Below are 24,097 nucleotides of genomic sequence, written 5' to 3' on the forward strand. Positions count from 1 at the left end.
AGTGTTACTTAGCCGGAGAGAAAGTGGAGAAGGAGAGAAGAAAGCTTGAAGAAAGGCTTAGAGAAAGGTACTTATACACCAGGGAGGGAGAGATGCTGATGATGATGCTGAAGGATTTCAACCAATGATTAAATATATCACATTTGGTCATACTTCTAAAAGAGGTCTTTGAAACTTTGAAAATGGAAACCTTTTTAACTATCACTAGCTAGCATGCAATTAGGAGTAGAACAATTATGTTATATGGTTGGAACTTGGAATGTGCTTTCAATACGTGCAACGCTTAAATTATTAAAAGCAAAATTATAGTTTTATTTGTAAAAAAAACATTAGTCAAATGTGTATTTCGTTAGCGTGAATTAACTGATTCTGTTTTTGTAAAGTCCAGACCTCTGTGCTGACATCTGCCATCTCTCCCCGAGTAAAACACAAACCACAACATAGAACACAAACCAAAGTTACTTTCTATTCTGTTTGAAGGGCTGCATAAACAATAGTTTATCTTGTGTGCCCACAACTTCAATATTACAGTACATGAAATACATAAAATACATAGATACTAGATAGGTTAGAATGGGTCTGGGACTACTGGGGTCAGCGACACACCTGAGACGTCTAACTAGCAGAATCTCAGTATTAATTATAAAATACACTTTACACCATACGTACATAGACCGTAGATAACCGCAACAAATCGGATTGGGATCCAAGCATTTGCCATAGATCGTTTCCTTGGGCCCCGATCGTCCACTCCTGGGTGCTTTCTTTTCTGAATGCTGGTTGCTTGAGCCCCGACAAACCAAACCTCGCCCTAGAACAGAAGTTCAGAAATACAGAATTACAAAAATTCGAAAGAGAAAAAAGAAAAGAGAATTGTAAGCAAAACTAGCGTAAAGACAAGGAAAAGCGGCTGCTAAAAAGTCAAGCTCCAATTTGGGCACCACTGAAACTCATGTTCCCGAAAAGCTAACCGTTGAGAAAGGCACCTATGAAATCTATATGTTTTCTATATATCTGCATATGGATGTATGTATATGTAAATGGATTAAAATATATAATATATCATTGTACCTTATTTTGAAACAGAGATGTTTTTTTAGTCACTTAAGTCTGGTCGTCGTAAAGTCACCAATCCAAACCCAACCACTGAAACCAACCAACAAACAAAAAGCAACCGCAAACTTTTACCTATATTATACAAATACAAATACAAATAGAAATACAAATACTGTCGTCACTAGTTTGTTAAAGAAACAACAAAAAGCATCGCAAATGCAGAAACAAAAGCGAAACATTGTACATTTTTGTGTTTATTTTTTAGGTCCTAATGATTTTTGCATAATATTTAAGTAGCTTTTATTTTTATATATGCAAAGCAAAGCAGAGCAAAAACAGAAACATTGAATTAATTTTTATGAATATATATACACACATATATATAAAACTAATAAAATACGGGCAAATTAGTTAGTCACATAAACGAGAGAAAGAGATAGATGGTTAGTTGAGGATGATGAAATGCAGTTCGGCTTTTGCTGCTGCGTTTTTTAGCCCTAGTTTTTACATTAGCATAGAACAACAAAAATCAAAAAAACAGCATAAGTCCAAACCGAAATGAAAAGTCATGTGTAAAAAAGTGGAAAACTAAATGTGAATAAATTAATTGTGTGTAAAATTAGCGAGAATTTGTTTGGCATCCATGTGCGAATCGTGTGTTCGTGTGAGTGAGTATCGAAAGTAACCCAAAATTATTTTATTCTGAATGTGTAAGCAGCAGCTAAAAAACAAATAAATGTGTGTACCTATTTGTCTGACAAGCATTGTAAACTTTGTGTTTTTCTACGTCGCTGGTTATTGGGAATATAAATCAAAATAATGGCTTAAATTCAGCTTTTGTCTATAATAAATATGTTCCCTCTTCCCTTAGGCCAAATTGTATGCATAAGTATAAGAATATACATATAGGTTTACATATCAGTACCTTAAAATTCAAATATTTTGAGAAACGCGCCATATTTATCGATAGTTCCACTCTACATCTACACAGCGTTTCCATAGATTTTACATGAAGCCCAAAAGCAGGCAACAAGTTGATGCTGATCTGGCAACGCCGCAGTGACAACTGAAAATTCAAATTTTATTTTAATTGAATAGAAATAGAAACATAAAAAACAACTGGGAAATATACAAATTATGCGTCCTTCGCTTTTATTAACTTTCCAGTAATTTCTTTCTGCAATATTCCTCCATCCCAAAACAGTAAGAGCATCCAACATTTTGTTTGTTTCTAATTTTACTTGATGTATTTTCTTCACATACAATCTTCATCGTTTAATTCCAGAAAATGAAAACTTAATTGCATGGGTTATTGCGTTTTGATTGATTTGTGTTCTGTTTTACATACATTTTCTGTCTTGTAACTTAGAAACGAAACTTAAGTGTCTGGCTTAATAGGTAAAAATAAATTGGTTATTTAATAAGGCTACGCTTTCATTAATCATTAATTAATCAATTACTCCTCTAAACACGCTGAACGAACGCAGGCGCAGAGTTCACAAGGCCGGCGAAGCCAACAACAACAACTGGATATAGCAACTTGTTATATATAATTTTGTCCTTTTAACATAATTCTCCCTTGATTTATTTTTCATGATTTAATGTCGCCAAAAAAATCTTCGCAAAAACAATAAAAAGGTTTAATTCCTCTAGAAATTTAGTTGTGTGATTTGATTTTGAACGGATTTTCAAAGAATTTAGCATATATTCCTTCGTTGACATAATCAAAGTGTTTTTTTTAAGGTTTTTGAAAAATAAAAATGCAAAAGTTTGTAATTTGTGCGCTGCTGTGTGTTGGGTCGCGTTGGCTTCCGATGAGGCAGAAAATGAGGGATTGATGGTCTTCTTCTCTGTGGTGGTGAACAACACGTTGGGATCTTAGAACTCAAAGAACGTATTTTGCCAGGGACTGGTGTTGAAGTTGAAGAATGTATCGAAGCCGGCTGAAGAAGAAAAACAAAAAGAATTTGCATTTGCCCATATTTGTATTATTATTATATTATATTTGGTTCTCACCTTGCCCCTGCTCCTCGATATCCTGTCCGCTGTCGTAGCGCGCCTTTTTGCGGGCATCGGACAGAATTTCGTACGCCTCGCCCACCTCCTTGAACTTGAGCTCCTCCTCCTTACGCTCCTCAGCACTGCTGTTTGCGTGCCGGTCTGGATGATGTACCAGTGCCTTTTTGCGGTATGCCTTCTTGATCTCGTCGTCGGTGGCGTTGCGTCCTATGCCCAGGATCTTGTAGTAGTCCTTTCGCTTCGACTTTTTCAACGCAAACTTGGCCTCGCGCAGCAGTCGCTTAATCTCGGGCGTCTTCTCCAGCTGCAGCGCCGTCTCATAGTCCGCCACCGACTCCTCGAACTTCTCCAGATCGTTGTAGCAGCGGGCGCGCAATAGCAGGGCCTTTAGATACTGGTTATTCAGCTCCAGCACCCGGTTGCAATCGGCCACGGCCTCCCGCAAATTGCCGATACGTGTGTTGACCAGAGCCCGATTGTACAGCAGTTTCGAATTGATGTCCTTGTTGTGTTCGTCGATCTTCAGGGCGTCCGTGTAGATCACGTGAGCCTCGCGATAGCGACCCGACTTAAACAGCATATTGCCGTTCTCCTTCATCTCCTTGAGCTGCTTGCACTTGCTACGCATCTGCTTGGACTTGTGGTGGTCGGGGTCAAGGGTAAGGGCGCGCTCAAAGTGCAGAATTCCCTTATCCAGGTTGTCCGTGAAGTACAGGCAGAGCCCTCTCACGTATATCGCATCCGCCGACGTGGTATCCAGCTTCATTACGCCCACAGCAATGTCCAAGGCCTCATCACATCGCCCCAGGAAGGCGAGACACTCAGCCTTCAGCAGACGATATCTGAAAAATTCAGTTCAATTAACTTGGGTTTCTATATCATTTGATTGCGAACTTACTTGAGGCAGGCGGGCGCCAGTTTCAAGGCACTGTCCAGGTAGAAGACCACGTTGCGATAGGCTTTTGTGTCGTAGTTCGTTTGAATGGTGGCCTCCAGTTGGCGCAACTTCTGCACCGCCGCCTGTTCGCCAGCAACAGCCGTGCTCTGCGAATTCAGCTCGCTGACCATTTTGACGGCGTGCTCGGTGCCAATGATGTCGCCAAGGGCCAGACAGCACTTGGCCACCCGGACGTAGGCCTTCTCGAAGCCCGGATCGATGCGGATGGCGTGGCGGGCGTCGGTCAGGGCGCTATTGAAGTTGAGCAGCATCATGTAGCAGGCGGCCCGATTTCCATAGTACGCCGCCGAGTCCGGACACAACGATATGGCATCGGTGTAGAGCTTGAGTGCATTCTGATAGTTCTGCGCCTTGTATTGGTCGTTGCCCAGTTTCTTCTTCTCTTCGGCAATGCTGCAAGTACGGAGAAAGAGGGGAAAACAATTTTCTTGGTCAATCCTTGGGGGCTTAGCTCATTGCACAAAAGAATCGGTCGGACGTTTACATAGTCTACATAATTTGAATTTTTAATTTGATGTCGTCGTCATGCGATGCGAAGTAACTGCCGCGGGGCAAAGTCGCCTTCTCAAGTGGAAATGCACAAAACGGGCACAACGAAAAGCAACAGGAAGTAATCTGCTTGCTGTGGACGGAACGACTTTTCACAGTGCACAGTGCCTCGAAAATTGGGGGAAATGTGTGGCATAAAGTGCATATTCGCTTAAAACTACATAAGATAATAATGTATTAAGCGAGTTAATGTCAGTTAACGGTTGCGATGCTTTAATGCGTTCTGTTATGTCTTTTTATAATTTATTTATTACAATATATCACTATAGTTTGTACGATTAAATCCATGCTGATATATGCAGGTGAAATCCTTTACATTATTTTATATTTATCCAACGTCAAATTGGGAGATAAGAGATTGGTTCGCCCAGTTGCAGTTAATATTTGAGCGCGGTAAGGACTTTTCCGGTCCCATTCACCGGCGGCTTGCATCCCATTTTAGCAGACTGTCGCCGCCCCCGCGCCCATCACTCCGATTTTCCATTTTCCATTTGAAGGAAGTGCAACAACCTGCACCAAGCTCAAATGGGCCAAGAAATTATGGCATCACAATGGCCGCCAATAGGGCGACACTAATGCGGACGCCAAAGAATCCCAAAAGCCAAAGAAATTCCCTATTTTCCCCCACCACCACCACCACCCACACCCTAATCACCATTCCCCCACCTCTCGAAACACAAAACCCACTTGGAGTTGTGCCAACCAGGGTGTTCACTGTACTGAGACTATTGTCGCCATGCCAGTACTACGGGGCATAAGTGCTCCGTGGCTCCATGTTGTTATTCTCGCTTTTCACTCCGGCTGTTTGTTATTTATTTGCCCATGCTTTTGGTTTCCCTTCAGTGTGCCATTAAAAATACATTGAGTTATTACAAATACTGGGGGGCTTCATACCTTTGGCACAGCACCCTCTTTAATGCTTTTCTAATTTCTGCTTGATTGGAGCGTTTGGAAAAAATGTTTACTTTCTATTTGCGAAGCCAAACTCGAATGCATTGCATTACATTACATCCTTTTTTGAGGTTGGACAGCAATTTGATGCATGCATACATCTAAGAATTTATAAGTTAATAATAATCAGAAGAACTTCATTCACAGATAGATTTTATAAGCTCTTACAAACAGCCTACCTATTTTGAATACCATCATTTCGATTGGAACTTGTGAAACGATGCGAGTTGCATGCGAATAAGATACGGCGTGCAAACAAAAGATGTTAATTACTGCTGAAGCAAGGAAATCATTTGCATTGCTCGCCGTTTTTTCTTCTCGTTAATCCAGCAGACAAATAAAGAAGAAAGGGCGTATAGCCAAGTGGGTGGTTTTGGCTTTTTTCAAGTGCTCAGCACAAAACTTTTAATTGCTGCCATAACTTGCCAAAGCGGTCGCGGCCCCAGCCGCAAACGGGGCCAAAATGGGGGTTTCGGATATCTGAGACGGCTGGCAGGCAGCACACTCCACTCAAAAGCAGCAGCAGCAGCAGCAGCAGCAGCAGCAGCAGCAGTTTGCATAACAATTAGAGAAACCCATAAAAGTCAAAAATTCGCTCGCGCTTGATTGGGCAACATTTTAGAAAGCCATTTGCTAGAGCCCCCCGCCTCCCTCCCATTTTTCCGCCCAAAAGCTAGGCCCTTCAGCCATTTTTTCCACCCATAAAAGTAGGCAACGCGGTTTGCATTTGCAATTCAACTTCCCTTCAATAAAAAAGGGATACGTTGATTATACATACTTCAACATGCATTCGCGGCCAAAAGAAATGGGATGAAAACTGAGGAGCTGATTTAAATTAAGTAGATGGAAGTAGGAAAGGTGGAGAAATGGCTGGTACGCCCAAAAACATGAAAGCCCGGGCTAGATAAATAAAGCTCAAAGAGGAACCGCCGGTGCCGCCAACTGAGCGGCAGGAGAAACAGGTAACAAAAAGTGGTAAGCGGAAAGCGAAGGAAAAAGAGCCAACAACTGCAAGCAGAAGAATGAATGCAAAGCATGCAATGCAAATATAAGCATGTATAGATTACAACTGCGGTCAATGTAATAGTCCCGCAGATCCATGCTTGACCATACTCATTTTTTTGGGTTTTGCACGGCAATTCCAGTCATTAAATCACAATTCCTAATAATTTAATTATAGCCAAGGATACTCTGTTCTTAACTAGACTATAAATAATACTTAAAGAGCAATGCGTGACAATAATGCCTTTGAAATGACTTATTGACGTACTTTTTATGGTGCTCATAATATCTTTGCTGATCTCTTGCTTGAGTACAAAGCAGTACTTAAGAATAGATTATTACCCATTTATTCCTTCATCACCTTCACAACAGCTTAATGTGATGTTGGTGCTAGCATCGTGAGCCCCACTGTGCGTACGTGTTGGTCCGCATGTGCAAATGCCTGCAGGTCACAGCAGAGTTCAATGCGCGATAAGCGAAGTCAATGGTAGCAGCGCAATGACGGGATAGAGTGGGTTGGTCGGAATAATCATTCCCTCATGAATATGGATGGCTCGTCGGCTGGGGAAGTTGGGAAAGGGGTGGAAAGGGGGTAAAAGGGGATGAAGGAGGGGCGGCCCGTGATGACAAAACTTTTCGCACTGCCATCGAGGGAAACTTGGATGCCGAGTGACATGTGCTGCAAGAATCATGCAAAGTAGATTGTCAGGGTGTCAAATCTACGAGTTAACTGATGCGCTATATAGCTCCAGATCCACAGTTGCTACAGTGGGACCACTCGAGGTTCGAGTAGTTTTGGCTCGAGAGTTGTACGCTCTGCTCGATTACTTTTCCTAACATTTACATAACTTTTCCCCTGCCGCTGCAAGCTTTCCTCACCAAGTCAAAGAGATTTAAAAGTTACTGAACTTTCCATGTTATCAAACTATTACTGAACATTGGGTTTATTTTAAGCATGCAATTATGCTCATTCGGTTCAAATAGTTCCAATAAAGCTGTACTAAGTACTAAGTATAAGTATACAAATTTTAATTTAGACGCATAACGATTAAACATATTCAAGCCACCTAAATAGCTTTTTATACACTAATGACATAGCGTAGTTTGCTGGTAAAACTTTTTCAGACCATCTACCACAGATGAAATGAATCTTGCATCCACCAAAAAAATACTTCAAAACATCAAAATCTCCGCTATTGCAATTTCCGGACAAACTTTTCCGCCGTACATTACTAACTTCCCAGTGCACTGCCATTAGCATTCCATTAGCATCCTGTCATATTAAATTGCCTTTGACAACCGAAAGGCAAAACAGAAACTCTCATCCCAATTCTATTCAACATTTCTACTTACCGCGGCAGAAATGTAAATTCCTCCGAACTCATATACAATTTATTGAGCATTGGAGGAGTCAGACTTTTAGGGTTATTACTTTTCGGCATATGAAAGCCGAGCTATTTTAGACAGCTTCCATTTGGGTGGCCAGTCGAGTGGCTTTGTTATTGTAATGATCTTTATGCACCACAAACGCAGATAGCCAAACTACAAAAATAAGTGACTATCAAAAGGCTATTTTAGCGAACACGTCGTTATTGCTGGTGGTCTCTGGCAGCCAACGGAAGCGACTGATGTTGATGCTGCTGCGGTGCTGCTGATGTTGCTGCCGTGCTGCTCGCTTGGTGCTTGCTGCATGTTGCCGCTGCTGCGGGCGATGATTTTAATGCGACGACACGTTGAGCAGCTTGTACCGAGCAGTACCGAAGGCGAAACTACGACCATGTTGCCAGAGTTGCAGTAACAGTACCAGCCACGTCATCGGTGAAGCAAAAAACTTGCACCACCATTTCATTTTTTAAGACCTAACTGTCTCTATATAATGTATGTCTTTGAAATGATGTTTGCATCTCTCATTATTAAACAAGATTAAAGATAGAAGTAATCAGCAGATGTAATTTCTGCAGTGAAAACTACTTTGTTGCATGCACTGTGCCTGCAGCCAGAGAGCCATTTTGAGGCAGAAGAGAGCAGAGAAAGCATTCATTGCATTGTGCAGCGCGCATGTGAGAGAGTAGGGAGTGGAGGGAAGAAAAGGGAGAAGAGGGGTTGGGTGGCAGCCAGTGGGTGGTGGAGCCTCTCTGCAGGCGGCCTCAACAATACGCCAGACAATGCTACTAGCCATCTCACAGCCATTTGTTGGTCAATAAGAATAGGGAGAGATCAAGGCACACAACGTGGAAATGCAAATACCCTACTCTATGGTAATCAATAATATGATGCTTGAATAGAACATCAAAGACCATTTCTGAACTATGTCTATAAAACAAACACGTCGTTATCCACTTTTTAAATGCTATTCATAGAATAAATCAAATGATTAGGGAGTAAAGCTCTTAATAATCGTTTATTGTTTTAATAAATAATCAAGATATCAAAAGGTAGTTAAACATATAATTTTAAATTTAATCGCAAAGGAATTAATCGAATTTTATGGAATTCAAAAATAATGCAGACATTGCAATTTACGCATTCAATCCAAGAAAAGTCAATATTTTATAGCAACACCCCTCAAATTCCACTTCAGTTAACGCTGTGCAGTCGACAAACCCTCTGCGAAAGCACATATCAAATAGTTTACCCGTTTACCCATCACAACACGCAACACGGGAGGCGTGGCAAAGTGGGCGGAGGAGCGGGCAGCGGACATGACCTGCCAGAAGTTGAAATTGCTTGCCACAAGAACCGAACGTACATAGATACCTACACCAAGATGATACTCGCTGTGGTACAGTGGAGAGTGCCTAGGACGAATTTGGTTGCCTTGATTACACTTTTTCTTATTTGCATCACTTTGCATGCCAACTTGATGTAATGAGCAAGAAGACAAATTTAAAGACAAATCAAAAATCGTACAAATGTTTCTTTCAAACTTTAGATTGTAGTTTTCTCATTAGCACAATTGGTGGTTTTAGTTACCCATTTTTCACTGTATTATTGTGACTCACGTGGACCACGCACAGTAGGTCAATGCGGGTGCAGTGTTTGTGTGGATTCCTTTTTTTTTTTTTTTTTTTTTTTTTTTTTGTTTGCCCCCAACTGCGTTAACCGGAAACGCTGTGCAGACATAATGGCGGCCGAAAATAAAGGGAGCAAGTAAAACAAAACACTGTTGGGCGCTGAGCCAAAGCAGCCAGGGCTTAAGTGAATAAGGAGAAGAAGTTTCCAATAAATAAAAGAAAAGCCAGCTTAAGAATGGGCCGAAACTTTAGGGAAATGTTCGAGGGAGTACGTATTACAAAGTTAATGGACCTGGCCAAGAGTCGGTCTGAAAGTTTAAGCCAAATTGCTGGAGTTCAGCACTTTCCAGGGGGCTAACTAAATAAACAACCAGTTAAAAAAACACTTGAAGAAAGCAGTTGAACAATTTGAGATTTAAGAACATGTGAGAAATAAACATGTATAAATGTATGATTTTTAAGTTTACTTTGATTGACGCATACTTTCCCGCAGTGAAGGAGCGTGCACAAGAGTGTGTTCGGAACTTTTGCAAACAATATAAAATACATAATTGATTGTTTGTCCCACTATCGCCCCATCATCATCACCAGCATCATCATCAGCAGCAGCAGCATCATGGTTATAGAACACTTGCAAATGGATGAGCTCGTGTTCTATTGCTTCAATTGAATTTATGTTCCACAGTTGTGGGTCGTTGTACGACCCATTATTCCATGTGTTGACCTGCGAAGAGCCGGGGAAGTAGCCGTGTTAAATGGTTGGATGCTCCCAGTTGTCAGTTGCGAGCTATTTATGGCACACACAATACGTAATAAAAATATACACGTACATATGACATCGGGATTTATGACGGTGTGGAATGTTTGCTTTCAATTTAATACGACATATCCATTGGATACGTGCGGAAAGTGCGATTGAATTGGAGATTGGCCAACATGGAGTGTGCCACTTAGATACGAATAATCAGTTGCAGTGGGAATTGTGTGGCTATGCCTCAATGCAATAAAACAATATTTGGAACATTTAAATAACTTCGTTCGATTATAGAGACTCTCCACATAATAACGTTTTGCTTATATCGCAGGATAGTCAAAAATGATTGCATATTCTCAACAATTTTGGCTTTGAATTCAAAAATTGTACACACAAAAAAATGAAATGCCATTTCTCACACGATAAATTTGCACTTTTCGGCAAAGAAAACACACCGTAAATCATAAGCCGGAAAATGCAATTTCCCTTGACACAAAGTGGCCCATAAAAATATGACCAAGAGCTGCAAAATTGCGTCTCCAAACATATAATTTTAAGTATTTAAGCATCCCACGAGAATGAGGTGGCATATTCACAGACAGGACCACTCCACACCGCAATGGCCTATAGTTCTCGCCTGGAAACGCATTTTGGGACAGGGTTTTCCGACTCGGAATGGATAAGGTTACCCATGTGAGTCATTTGTTTGCCTGCAACTGCAATAAAATGCATGCAAAATTTAATGCCACTGCAATTTAAAACGCAATCTGCCCGCCCACAGCAACTGCAGCTGCAACAAAAATTGAAACTGCAACAGCAACATGAGCAGCAGATACGCCAACAACAATGGCGAGGCATAAAAACATTTATGTCGGGGCAATAAACGACACACCCAGCCCGAAAAAACGAAAAAATAGCAGAAAGCTAAGAGACAACACGAAAACCAAAAATTATAGTGCGGTAGCAATGCATTGTACATATTTTCCACATGCAGCAGTTTTTTTGTGTTTTCATTTTCCTTTTTTTTTTTTGGATTTTTGTTTTTGGATAAGAATTTGCGCCGACGACCTCAATGTGCCATATGCCAAAGCTTTGCTACCCAAAAAGTTGGGGCCAACACATGTGCCAAGAGACCCCAAAGAGGCCCCCAAATGCTCTCCTAGGAGAAAGGACCGACAACCAGAGGCTGAAATGGTCGAGAGCCAGTGCATTTGGCAGCCCAGTTGGGCTCTGACATTTTAAAGAGATTGAGAAATGTCGAAAAGATTTTTGTTTCGGCACAGACAGAAATACGTACACACATCTTTTTGTATTTTGAACGATTTCTTTGAGTTGATTTCAACCAGTTATTATTTCCTTATAACAATAGTTTAAGACATATGTATGTACTAAACATACAAGTATTAGGTATTTTAAATGCTCCTTTGATTTTATAAAATATTACTGTGCAGAATTTCTCCCAGTTTGTTGCTGATATTTTCCTTTTTGCCATGATCAAATTGGTCAATGCTCTTTTCTGGGGGTTGGGGAAAAAAGTGTGTGAAGGGCAAAAGGCTGGCGAAAAATCAAAGTTGTTAAATGAATCATCATAGAGAAAAACACAAGTGTTGCTCAACCCTTAATTAATGTATTTGATCTATGTGAAATTACATTCCCACTCTTAAATAATGTTAATGTGGATTCCTTTATTTAAAAATCCCATAATATTACTTAATTTGTTTAATGTTTTTTCATCAATCGGTTTTATAAAAAAAATCCCTATCTGACTGTCTATTTTTGGAATTTTTCAGACAGCTTAATAATATTGATGAATCGGCGGGAAAATGTGGGTGTACTTGTACCCATTTCTTATCGTAAGTAAATGGGTTTCATTCAGCTATTCTAGGAATTTTTTTTGAATTGATATTGATAAAACAGCACTTTTCGATTGCTAACTGATCAGCCATATTATTCAACCCATTTGAGTATGTGAATGTGATTGTATCAATTGATTTCGAATTTCAACGCCTCTGCACGTATCGGTGGTTGTGGGGCACAGAGGTGAGGCGAGAAGCCGCAACAAATGAATATGCAACAAACACCAGACGACACCCAAACACACAGAAATATTTATATATAGACGCATTCAAAGGCAAAGTGTGCATACAGTCTGGCCAAAATTCTAATACAGGCAGGCAATAATAATGTAATTGAATTTTTCTATTTATTAGCATAGACAATATGCTCGTTGAAGTAATTTGTTTACCTTTTACTTGTAACTTTAAATATTACCATATTAAAATGCACACTGAATGCTTGATTTTTAGACAACATTCACTATTCTTTTGATACTAACTGTATTGTTGAATGGGTCAACGTCGGTTTATTTTTGGTTTCTTCTGTACTTTGGGTTTCGTTTAACTTAGCATTAGTTTAGGTGATTAATAAAATAAGGCAGACATCCCTATAAAAACTTACTACAACATTTTGCTCAGCTCGACGTTGGATCGTTGGGGATTTACAAAGATTTAGTTGGCTTTCCGTCTGGTCTAAGTGGGCTGTTTTGGAGCACATAGAAGGTGACTTGATCGCTTGAAATAGGTTTCGTCTACGTTCACCGGTTCGGTTCTTCTACTTATTTTGTGATAATTATTTGATTTCGAATAAAGACACGTTTTGCTTATGACAATAAAATAGGGCTCAGGGGAAACGTAAATTTTTCATTATTTGACACATCAAAAAAGACAAACAACTCAAGGCGAATTCTCGAATTCTTGGAGCCTATTCGGAGTTTTCCTATTTATTCAGTAATTTTCCCTTTCCGCGACTTTTCACAATTTTCGTGACGAGCGCGGAAAACGACGTCGATCGACGCACTGCTGCAACTCGCGACTGAGTGGGCAGAGCGACGATCCCCTTCGATGTTGCCCTCTGCCGCTAGCGACTGCAACGCAGCTGGTGTGGAGAGAAACGAGAGAGCAAGCGCAGCAAGCAGAGAGTAAGGGAGAGAGTGAGTTGCAGTTGGGGAAAATGAGCGCCTCATCAAAAAGATCTTAGCAGACTGATAATTAAAGGGGAATTATGCTTGTGTGGACCAATAACATTTAATTAGCAGGTCAGCATTTTTTAATCGAATCGAATTATCAAAATAAAGAATAAAATAATAACATTAGAAATATTTGAAACAAAATTGATCGTAAAAACAAATCTAATAACTATTAAACGCAATTCAAATGCAGGAAAATGCAATAAAATGGTGATAAGTACATTTTTGCATTTTAAAATGGCATTTTTTCCGAGCATGCTCGAACTCTTCCTCAAAATCGTTGAAAAGTTGTTGCACTCTCTCCTCTTCTCTTCCTCAATTTCATTCGCTTTGTTTCTGGTAAACATTTTTACTTCCCGTTGTTTAAGAAAGCACACTTTTGTAGATATACAGATCTATAGAGACCATATATCTACAGATCTACCACATAGCCCGTGAAGTGCAGGCGTGTCGTGGATTTCAATCGAGACATGTATGTACATATATACAAGATATATCGTCTGCTGGCTGTCTGATTTCAGTTAATGTATTTTAACGAAAACAAAAATGGAAAGACAACAAAACTGGACGTTCACAAGGGAACAGGAAGAAAAATGTGGTTTTGTGGTAGAGTCTCTGATAATGACTCGGTGAACATAAGAATGCAAGAAGAAACCACAAAATGAGGCCCAACCAGATCCAGTTCACTGTCTAATTGGGACAATTCCAACAGCAATTTAGGTTACATTCCGCTGCAACAAGTGGAATTGCATTACAAACTCGCAAATTGCAACCAAAACCAAGTGAAAGTGCAGGCCCCAAGCAATTAAAACCACCAACTACAGCCGTAAATACAAAAGCAAAACAAAAGAAAATAATTAGGCAAAAAAAAAATAATAAAGGTCCGATAATTTTCAGAGAAATCGCCACAAATTCGGAAACTAAGATAACAAGGCCGAAAAAAAAGATAATAGGTCTAACCAGTCCTTGCCAAATCGTAAAAATATCTAATTTCAAACTGTAATGGCGCCATCTAGTTAAGTGCTAATTTACAAGCTGCCTACACCTACAGTTTGAAACTGAAATGGAAATGCCTTTTCCCCACCCAACATCGTGCACGCTCACTCTCTCTTGCTCTCTTTGGAGCTACACTGCAACAAAAAGCTTTGCTAACAAATTGTCACAGTTAAAGCGTATAAATAATTGTCATTAAAATGCATATATACATATTTAAAGATGTAGGCAAAATAAGATGTTCGAATATTATAACCTACTATATATTCAAACCATATAACATTTCATATGTTATTATTTTATTCTTTAGTTTGATAATTCGATTATACTTAAATTTTTTTCTTTCTACCTGCCTTTCAAAGCCAGCTACAGGCAAAGGCGGCAGACTGGCTAAACTGGCTACCAGTTTCGATCAGTTTTTAGAGACAGATAAGGGAAGACAACACCGGCCATTAATGGGTAGCAGATGACAGCTGTTTAAGCTTTTTGACATGGTAAACGAAGGATCTGGTTTTTAACTGCAAGCGGAAAAATTGAGCTATGCATTTAACTAAGTGTTAGTGATAAGATGACGCTAGAGTGGTTAGCTTAAAATGTATACATATTGATCTATTTTACACTTAATTGAATCGTATCCGATTCGCTATACTTTAATTTATTTCAGCTGACCTTGTCGCATCATTCAAAAGTCTCTGGACAAAAAAAAACCGAATAGAAACAAATTAAATACTAGCTTGCCCCCACAAGATGGGAATTACGTAACTTCAAGCTATTTACCTTCTATTGTCTTTAAACGACTGCCATTTTGCAGAAACCCACTACATCCGCTTAAAGCTTCTCGAAGCAATCAAGATCTTTAATATTGGAAGCCATATAATAGTTTCTCCCAAGTTTCCTTTCTGCCTATAGTATTCTGTTTCTAGGCTCGTGTCGAATCAATAATTTGATTGACCCACTTTGGCTGCAGTCGAGCAATAACTTTTCGAGGGCTACATAGTTTGAAGCTAATTACCCGAAGTTACAGTTGGCCAAAAGTTTAGTCGAAATAGAGAAAGCGAATTTGGGTCGAAGCTAGGTTGAAATACGTTTGCACCAAAAGCGCCAGAAACTTTGTTGATGGCCAATAAATAGAACAAAGTGGCGGCCAATCTGAAGTTTCAGATAAGGTTAACGAGCAACAGTTTTCCACATGGCAAAGGGCAAGCATTTGCATAGTCAATAAATGATGCGGATTTAAACTTTATTACTATAAACTTTACACAAATATATGTTTTTTAATAAACTACAACACTCAAGTAAACTCTAAATAACGCAATCACATTAACAAGCCATGTTAATTATTTTCTTATCAGCCATTACAAGCATAAAGTAATTTTAAGTGCTGTAATGCATAACATGTGATAAGGCTTTATTCTAATCACAAAACCTAAGATCATGATGTTATTGCCTTGGCTAATGAAAGTTTTATTGATTTTTAAACTTCGTTATTCTGGTTTACATGTTTTTATAAATTTAAAACTATGAATGGATTACAATAATAAAGTAGGCGTGATCGTTGACCTTTTGTTGGCAAACCCAAACGACATTGAACTGGACAAAATAAAATCAATAGGCCGATGCTGCAACCTTCTGCATCGAAATAAAATGAAATTTCGCATTTATCGGGGTCGGCATTTCTAAATTATCAACAGGTTGACTCATAGGTAAGACGTGCAAACGGGTTTCCTCATCATCAGCTCTTCCCCATCGTCATCATCAAGTTTTCAAGTAAGTGCAAAAATACATCACAAATAAAAATCTTTCTCTTATGTTTATGAGTCAGATTCAGTTTGACCAGACTAGAGAAATTGTTACGCATTGTCTCCTTCTTATGTCCAGTCCTTGAACTCTAAAAGGCGAATTAACATTACTAATGGACATTAGAAAAAGCTGAAGGCCTTAAAGACTTGAGCGTATAAGTTTGCGCTTGGTTCATTCACATTAGGTTTATTTTGGCCAACTTTTGCGGTAGCGTTGTGTGTGGGCTGCCATTTGGCATTGTCTTTGTTTCGGTTTTTTGGCCATGACTGTACTTGACTTTAAAACTTCTCCAGTTGATCGCATTTAGTTTTACACGCAATTGATTCAATAAATTGAATCCCACTTTTAAGCCATCACCTGATGGTTTTCCATACAAATCTTATCTATCCACAGTGGATTTCTTTCTGTATTGAATGCGATTACTCACAATAACTGACGCAAATTCTATCGCAAAGACCGTAATAAGTGCCAAAACAATGGCCGTGGTAAATGGTATATCAATGGCAAAACACCAAAAATGAACTCGATTTTCCAAAATACAGAATTCCTATTTTCGCGAGTCAAGTGTCGGGTTCGATTACTCAAAAACACGGAAATAAATAAAACAGCGTCAGTTTAAATGCAAATTGCTGTTTACATTTATTTGTCCCCCTTTTTTTCCCCGTAGCTTTTATGTGGAAATACGGAAATCAAAAATAAACGCAAATGGAGCGTGGTAAAGACAATTTTAAAACTGTTTATGTTGGCAAATTAGCAAAAACGTGCTCCATTTAAACGGTTGATGGTTCTACATTGTTGAAAGCATAAAATTAATGATTTCCAGATCTGTGATAACACTAGATTTATATACTATTATCACTGGAAATATAATACTCATCAACTTTGTCCTTGAAGCTCCACCTCCAGTCACTCTTAAACTGTGGCTTTACTGCCAGCTTGTGAAACCAAAGAGGTTCGAATTTCAAAATGTAACGTGCCCACTGCCCACACACACAGCTGAATTGAAAAACCTTGTGAGGCAAACGCAAAATAAAACCAGTTTCAAACAAGAACTAAACAAAGCGCACCTAGCAACAACAATGGCACTGCAGTAGAACCTTCCTAACTCAAACATGTTTAATAACTGATTCCTAAATGATTTTAATGACAAAGTGGCACTCAACAGCCAATAATATTTGTATAAAGATGTAATAATTATCCAACATTTTTCAATAGAACACGTATATCATTTAAAAAAAAACAGGCCTTTACCAGGGAATGCCCACTGTAAACTGCAGGGCGTGTGCGTTGGCGTCGCTGACGTTTTATATATTTTCTTTTCTTTTTTTATCTATATTTATTTGATACGTTTGGCTGCTGCCCATGACCATGCCAAATGGGTGCGACAAGGAGGGACAGTGCGGCAGAAGGAGGGAGTGAGAAGTAAACAGTCCCCGGGCAATAGATTACATAAAACACCAATGCAAACAAACTCTTAACACCTACATATGTAAGTAGCTGTTATCGCACAGTTTGACATTGATTTGCAGTTCTTTTAATTGAAAGATGTATCAAATGAGTTATTTAAATTTCTGCTGTTGTAGCACTTTTCAATAAAATTTCATTAGAATAAATTGAATAATATTTACGAAACGATTTCCACCTTTCATCGAAATGCTCAAGCTAAGTTGGCCTGCTGGCATTTATGTTCAGCAACTTCACATACAATATAAATATTTAGCCAGATTTTTACATATGTTTGTTCTATACACAATACTGTGCATAAACATAGCTACAATTTGGAAGTCACTTGGACGCACATTCACAAACTGTTATTGCTGGTTTTAGAGCGACTGGAGATTTTCCCGTTTTTATTTTTACTTACGTTGCCGCGTCCTTGGGCACAATTTCCTCTGCTGCTGCGACATTGGCGTTGACGGCCGGCTGTTCTCCCGTTATTTCCACATCCATCTCGGAATTTGATGATGTTTCTTCGCGTTCGCTATCGCTTATTTCAATGACTTCTTCGTCCATGCGTGGCAATTTCGAAGGAAAACGACAGCGACCAGAGTCCAGTGCTTGCCAAACGTTGTTATTTGTCAATTCCCCCTTTCTTTCACTGCTTTTTCGGTTTTGCGTCAGTGGCACGTAATTGTGCACGCGTATGTGTGTGCGTGCGCCTACGTATGTATGTGTGTAGCACGCGCGCCGTGTTAAATCACCGATATCTGGTACCTTCGATTCGGTTTACTTTTATACGTCTTTTCTGCTGATCACTTTTTCCGCTGAGGCTTCGCATTAATTGCACGCTGCTGCCTAATAAGTAGTTAATTTGGAAATTTGTATTTTGAGTTGCCGAACGAACCGAGCAAACGGAAAAAAGCGTGTGAAGCAAAGTAGTGGTGGGAACGAAATAGTGGTGTGCAAAACCCACAAGGGTATAAATATATCGATAAACTTCTGACGAATAAATATTTTTATCTTCATATTTTCTCTAGACGCACTAATATAAGTGAATCATATACTAAGCAGCTAAAGAAAAACTGAGTTAAGCAAAGCAATGCGTGTTGGAGCTAAATCAAAATAAGATTGGGGAGAAGCACTTGGGATCGTAATGATTTGGGGCTGGAACCCTGCTAAGCTAAACATCTGGAGATGTGAACTCGGCTATTGCGAGCATGCTTATCAGCTGATTCCCAAGCGGCGATTTAGTTTGTTGTTTACCCAACCTAAGAGTTGATTCATGACTCTCTGGTTTTTGTGTTTCTAATGTGAAGTGCACATTGTTCAAAGCGTCTTGTGTTTTTCTAAAAGGTTGTTTATATTTGTAGACTGTGAAGATTCTAACCAGAAAATTTTTTTTCTCTTTTGTTATCCCAAAGGTATTTATTTTGCCTACACACATTTTCTTTTCTACATCGCAACTTAAAAATCATAAATTAATAACATAATTCCGAAACTCTGTCACATCATCCAAAAAAGTTTGCACTTATTCGGCATTAAATGTTAAGAAAAGTTCTACGAATATTGACTATCGTATGCACTTTCAATGCATTCATAATTAGGTTCCTAATATTCTATGGTTCATTTCAGTCTAAACCTACTTACCGCTTAGCTATACATACATACGTGTATGTACATATATTAAAAAATGGACGGAAATGGCATGTTTGTTCTCAATACCGACTGTATTTTGGAAATAATGAAATACGTAATTACTGATTGCCATTTAAATGAGCGCCATGTTAAAACGGGGACTCTAGTCTACAATGACTTAAAAAATTTTGTTTTGGCCCACGAATTCTTCGTCGAATTGCTTGCGGATCATCACAAGATCCTTTACAAGGATCTTGAGTTGGCACTAGCGTGCAGGACCATAAAGCTGCTTATAGATCTTCGAGTGAATAAGCAATCGAACGAAGAATTTTTCTGGACATCCTTTCTGGAATCGGTCAGGGAAAAAAGTCCGTTCGATCTTCAACTGTCTTTTCAAGGCTTATACGTACATATTAAGATAACAGGTAAGTAGCGATCTTAAACTCCTAAAGACTCCCAAACATAAATTAATTGCTTTTAAATTGTATTTTAAGGCATCTCATCGGGCCGCACGCACCAAGAAACGTTAAAATTTGACTTAACGCTGACTGCAGACGCATTGGCTGACATACTACTCAGCTCCAACCAAAATCTAACCAAGTTGAGCTTTGAAAGCACAGAAGTGCATGGAGATCTTTCCGATATCATACCCCATTGTGCCAAAATCGAAGAACTGAGAATCACGTTGAATGCGGGTGACGTGGCATCGCAATATGAACCACTAGTAAACTTGCCCAATCTGAAAAACATTTTGGTTACCGGGTTACAAAGAAGCGAGTCGGAATCGCTGTTTTTTAGCAATTTAAAAAAGTGGCACAGGCCATCGAGTCTTCCACCTTTGACACTAAAAATCGAAGATTACCTAACTGACATTCATCGACCTATAACGTTTGCCACTTTCAATTCATTACGATGTTTGCGTGTGAACGAAAACAAAGTTTATTATGAACGAAAATGGAAATGGAAGGCAATTTTTAGGGCCGAGTACGATTTATCTGCAATGGAGGACGACAGCAGTTCAATAGAGGATTCTCTGGCCACCATTAGATTGGGTGAAGGTGTTAAGATCAAGTTTATATGGTCTGAAGGTAAACTTGAGTTAAAGTTACATGATAAATCTAACATTAGTGAAATGGGATCTTTATCAAAACTGCCTAATCTCACTCGCTTGGTAGTACAAAATAAGACGTATTGTTTAGAAAATCCCGATTCACTTGCCAAATTCCTGCGATCAATGGCTCCAAACGGGTCATTCGCTTTAAAGTCATGTAAAATAAACTATGCACGATTGCATCAAGCTGAGATTGAAGAGCTCGCGAAAATAAAGTCACTTCGATTCCTCGCATGCCACTTACACGACGTGCCTGATATCAACTTCAGTCAGATGACTAACTTGCAACACATCAAACTCAATTTTCGCCAAAATTTCATTACTTCAAATGTAATCCATAATCTGCTAAGCAAATGCCAGGTGCAAGCAACCATATTCAGTGAAGATGTTACCATTACCCTATGGAGGAATGAAAAACGTTTAGAGATCCATCTGAGTAATTGTGAAAACACCGATTTTGCTATTCCCCTTGCCAAACTAAAGGATATTAATACCCTCGTGATTTTAGGGCATCAGAATTTGGAATATCTTAATATGATCTTCGATGCTTTCGCAGCCAATTTAAGTACGATCGAAGAATTGAATTTATCCGAATTGCAACCTTACGGGTCCGAATTAAATGACGTACGTTTCAAAGATATTTCCAAATTGACCGAAATTCAAACCATTAGGTCACTTCGATGCTGCGTATCAGATGTGACTGGTGTTCAGAAATTGGCAGATCTAAACAAATTAGAGAACTTGGAAATATACCATTCTGGAGATGGCAATCTTATCGAACTTTTGACAAAACTTGCTGAGAAAAATACAATTAAATGTATAAAAACTGGAAAACTCACCCACGAAGAGGTTTTAAAGATAAGCCAAATGAGGTCGTTAAAAACTTTGGTGTGTCGTTTATCAAACGAGGATGACCTCAAATTCTTTGCTGAGCTAGCAAACTCCAGTATCGAAGAATTAATTATTATTGAGTATACTAACCCAATGTGGGTTACACCCTCTTTCTTTTCTTCGATAAAAAAAAAGCTACTTTGTGACTTTGATATAAGCCACAAAAAACTAAATTTTTTTGAAACGGTTGACGTTACTAAAATAACTGGACTGAAAAGATTATGTGCTGGTTTTGTCGATGCGGAGTGTGCGGAAATATTAGATAGACTACCTCAGCTAGAGGACCTAACTGTTGGCTTTATCAAAACTCCTTTGGAAACTCTGCTAAGGGTTATAGCATTCAAGTCACCAATGACTCTCAAAAAATTGGAGCTATTCAACTGGATTGGTGGTAGCGAATGTGAATGTTTGACTCAATTCGAAACATTGGAATCTTTAACATGTTCACTGCGTAATGAGACGGGCATAGATCATTTGGCCAATATACAAAACCTTAAAGAATTACTTATCCACCGTGGCGCTCCGCCTACAAATCTTTTCCGTGCCTTTGCCCAAAAAAGTGATTCCAAGTTGGAGAAACTTCAAGCTCCTGTCACATGTTCTGCTGATATTCGAGAAATATCACAGATTAAATCACTAAAAACACTAAATGTTGATTTGACGAAAATGTGTGATAATTTATCGGACCTCAGTCAATTAAATGACCTAAAATCGTTGAGTATAGTTGATAGTTATGGATGTAAATTAAATAGCGATAGCTTCTTGTCAATTGTTCGGTATTGTCCACAGCTCGATCGCGTCGACTTGGGATTTTTTTATGGGGTGGCTTTAGACTTAGTCAGCCAAGTAAACAATGTTCTGAAAACTATTAGAGATCCGGCAAATCAGAAACCGCTACAACTAAGCATTTTTAGTAAAAACATTTACCCGAAAATCCATGTAAGTATCCAGAGTGTAAAAGAATTTTCAAATTATTATAAATGGTATGCTTGCAGGTGGAAGACATTGATGAGTCAATCTTAAATGTCTCTTATTCGTACGAAGAAGTCTTCGGTGCTTACGAGATCGAATTTAATTCTGAGAACGAGGATTCAGACGATTCAGATTCTTTTGACTATGAATAGTTAAAACCTAATTTTTAATAAATAGACACACAAAATCCAAGAAATAAAACCAGAGAGAACGCTATAGTCGAGTTCCCCGACTATATGATACCACATTTTTTAGACGATTCGATTAAAATTGGGATAAACAATACAAACGTTATTTTGTAATACACAATGTTTTGTTTATAAAAGTATATAAACCTTTTTTGAGAAAACATTTTTGTCTTAATGCCTCTAATAATGTAAGTATTATCAAAAAATGTGTATTTCTTAGCCCATATACAGGTTATTCAACACAACCGAAATTTAATGGTGAGGCTTACTTCGGCTACACCCAAAAGCCTTGTCAATCCCGATAGCTCTTTGTAAACGCACTTCATATCCGTCGCACTGATCCAACATATCGCTATTGCCGCAAAAAAACTGGGCGGCATTTAGGAAGAATATCTGCTCCGGTGGCAAACGGTTAAAGTCCAAACTGTTTCGATTCTTCGCCTTTTTGGAGTATGTAGAATAGGCGAGTGCTTTCATCGACAAGCAAGTGACTCTTTCTTCGAAGCGTTGCGATCTAAATTGTTGATCGTTTTCATCGGTGTCAATTGTAACGCCTTTAGTATCAAAGGCGCTTATCAAGTGATGTCTCAAAATATAGCCCATCAGGCTGTATTTGAAAACATCTGGAAAAATGGCTCCTGTAGTAGCCCAAGTGTCACATTGGGGCGCCACTCATAGTATGGGGTGAAGGCAATGGCACTGCTTGGTTCCTGTATTCGAAAATATTGTCCTCCGCTCAGTGCCCTTTGCTGGATTTGGGCCAAAGAAGATGAAAATCTTTTGTCAATCGGTCAACTTTCAGCGAAAACTGACGGCGTAGTTAATCGAACATGTTCTTAATTTTCAGGATGCTGGCATTTAATGGCATAAAAAAGAAATTTGACATTTAATACTGTTGTTGTATGGAACGCCACTCGAATTTTTTTTCTTATTATGTATTCATTGTTTTTTGCTTTCACTTTTTATTGTCACGTGTCACCTACCAGTAATGCCTGCATATTATAAATTTGATTTGTGCAAATAAATTAGCTAAAACCTGTTAATGTTTTAATAATGTCCAGCCAATAGTTGTTCGATGTGTTAATGTCTTGTTATCCCACCTGTGAGCGTGTGAAGTCCAAAAGGCGTATGCTTAATTAATTTAATAAAACAGGTATGTCGGAGAGGAAAACGGACAAAGTGCGGTCAAGCGTAAAGAAAAGTATGAGAGATACAATTTAAAACAACTTAAAGAACGAATTAATTTGTTTTCTTATTAAAATTTGTAACTCGTGATTAAGGTCCTTTAACTACATTAGTATATAGAAAATTTAAACATATATTAATTCAAATTAAATTAAATTAAAATAAATAACTTACATTTTATAGTAAATTTCAACGCCCGTCAGCATTAGAAATTAGTTAAATTATGCCGCAACGTTTTTATAACACTTTTCAAGTTACTGTAGCTTATATACGGTTACACTTTGCATGACCCTTTACAGTAAAGAAAGTAGACTACAGATCGTATACGTAATATGTTAAAAATCATACATGGTTCGATTCTTAGCTGCAAGTATAAGCTTTATGACTTTACCTATGTGAGCTTATGTACGTTTATGCGAGGCTTTGGTTCACTTCTGATTGGTTTCCTCTATAACATTCGAAAAATTTAAGTTCTTAAAAAGTTGAATAAATATTGCTCTGAATGAGCACCAGATCCATTCCCTTAAAATTAAAGTTTAAATTTAATTAGATAT

General features: G+C 38.7%; 2 protein-coding genes across 4 annotated transcripts; one reads left to right on the plus strand and one right to left on the minus strand.

Annotated features, from left to right (window-relative positions):
* Positions 1-2,275: 2,275 nt before the first annotated feature.
* Positions 2,276-18,511, minus strand: LOC120444458 (dnaJ homolog subfamily C member 7). 2 transcript variants are annotated; one of them, XM_039624124.2, is made up of 4 exons: positions 17,986-18,511; positions 3,974-4,426; positions 3,073-3,917; positions 2,276-2,999 (listed from the first exon to the last, which is right to left on the minus strand). In XM_039624124.2, exons 1-4 carry the CDS (start codon positions 18,132-18,134, stop codon positions 2,935-2,937), a joined length of 1,512 nt encoding a protein of 503 aa, XP_039480058.1. In that variant the 5' UTR covers positions 18,135-18,511; the 3' UTR covers positions 2,276-2,934. The 2 variants fall into 2 exon arrangements, with proteins under 2 accessions (XP_039480058.1, XP_039480059.1); XM_039624125.2 differs by lacking the exon at positions 17,986-18,511 and adding an exon at positions 12,761-13,098.
* Positions 18,512-18,781: 270 nt separating this feature from the next.
* On the plus strand, positions 18,782-22,464 carry LOC120444457. Of its 2 annotated transcripts, none has more exons than XM_039624121.2 (4): positions 18,782-18,914; positions 19,194-19,621; positions 19,691-22,137; positions 22,194-22,464. In XM_039624121.2, exons 2-4 carry the CDS (start codon positions 19,252-19,254, stop codon positions 22,320-22,322), a joined length of 2,946 nt encoding a protein of 981 aa, XP_039480055.1. In that variant the 5' UTR covers positions 18,782-18,914; positions 19,194-19,251; the 3' UTR covers positions 22,323-22,464. The 2 variants fall into 2 exon arrangements, with proteins under 2 accessions (XP_039480055.1, XP_039480056.1); XM_039624122.2 differs by having other exon boundaries at positions 18,812-18,982.
* Positions 22,465-24,097: the final 1,633 nt, after the last annotated feature.

This window comes from Drosophila santomea, chromosome 2R (assembly GCF_016746245.2).
Source record: "Drosophila santomea strain STO CAGO 1482 chromosome 2R, Prin_Dsan_1.1, whole genome shotgun sequence".
Taxonomy (NCBI): Eukaryota; Metazoa; Arthropoda; class Insecta; order Diptera; family Drosophilidae; genus Drosophila; species Drosophila santomea.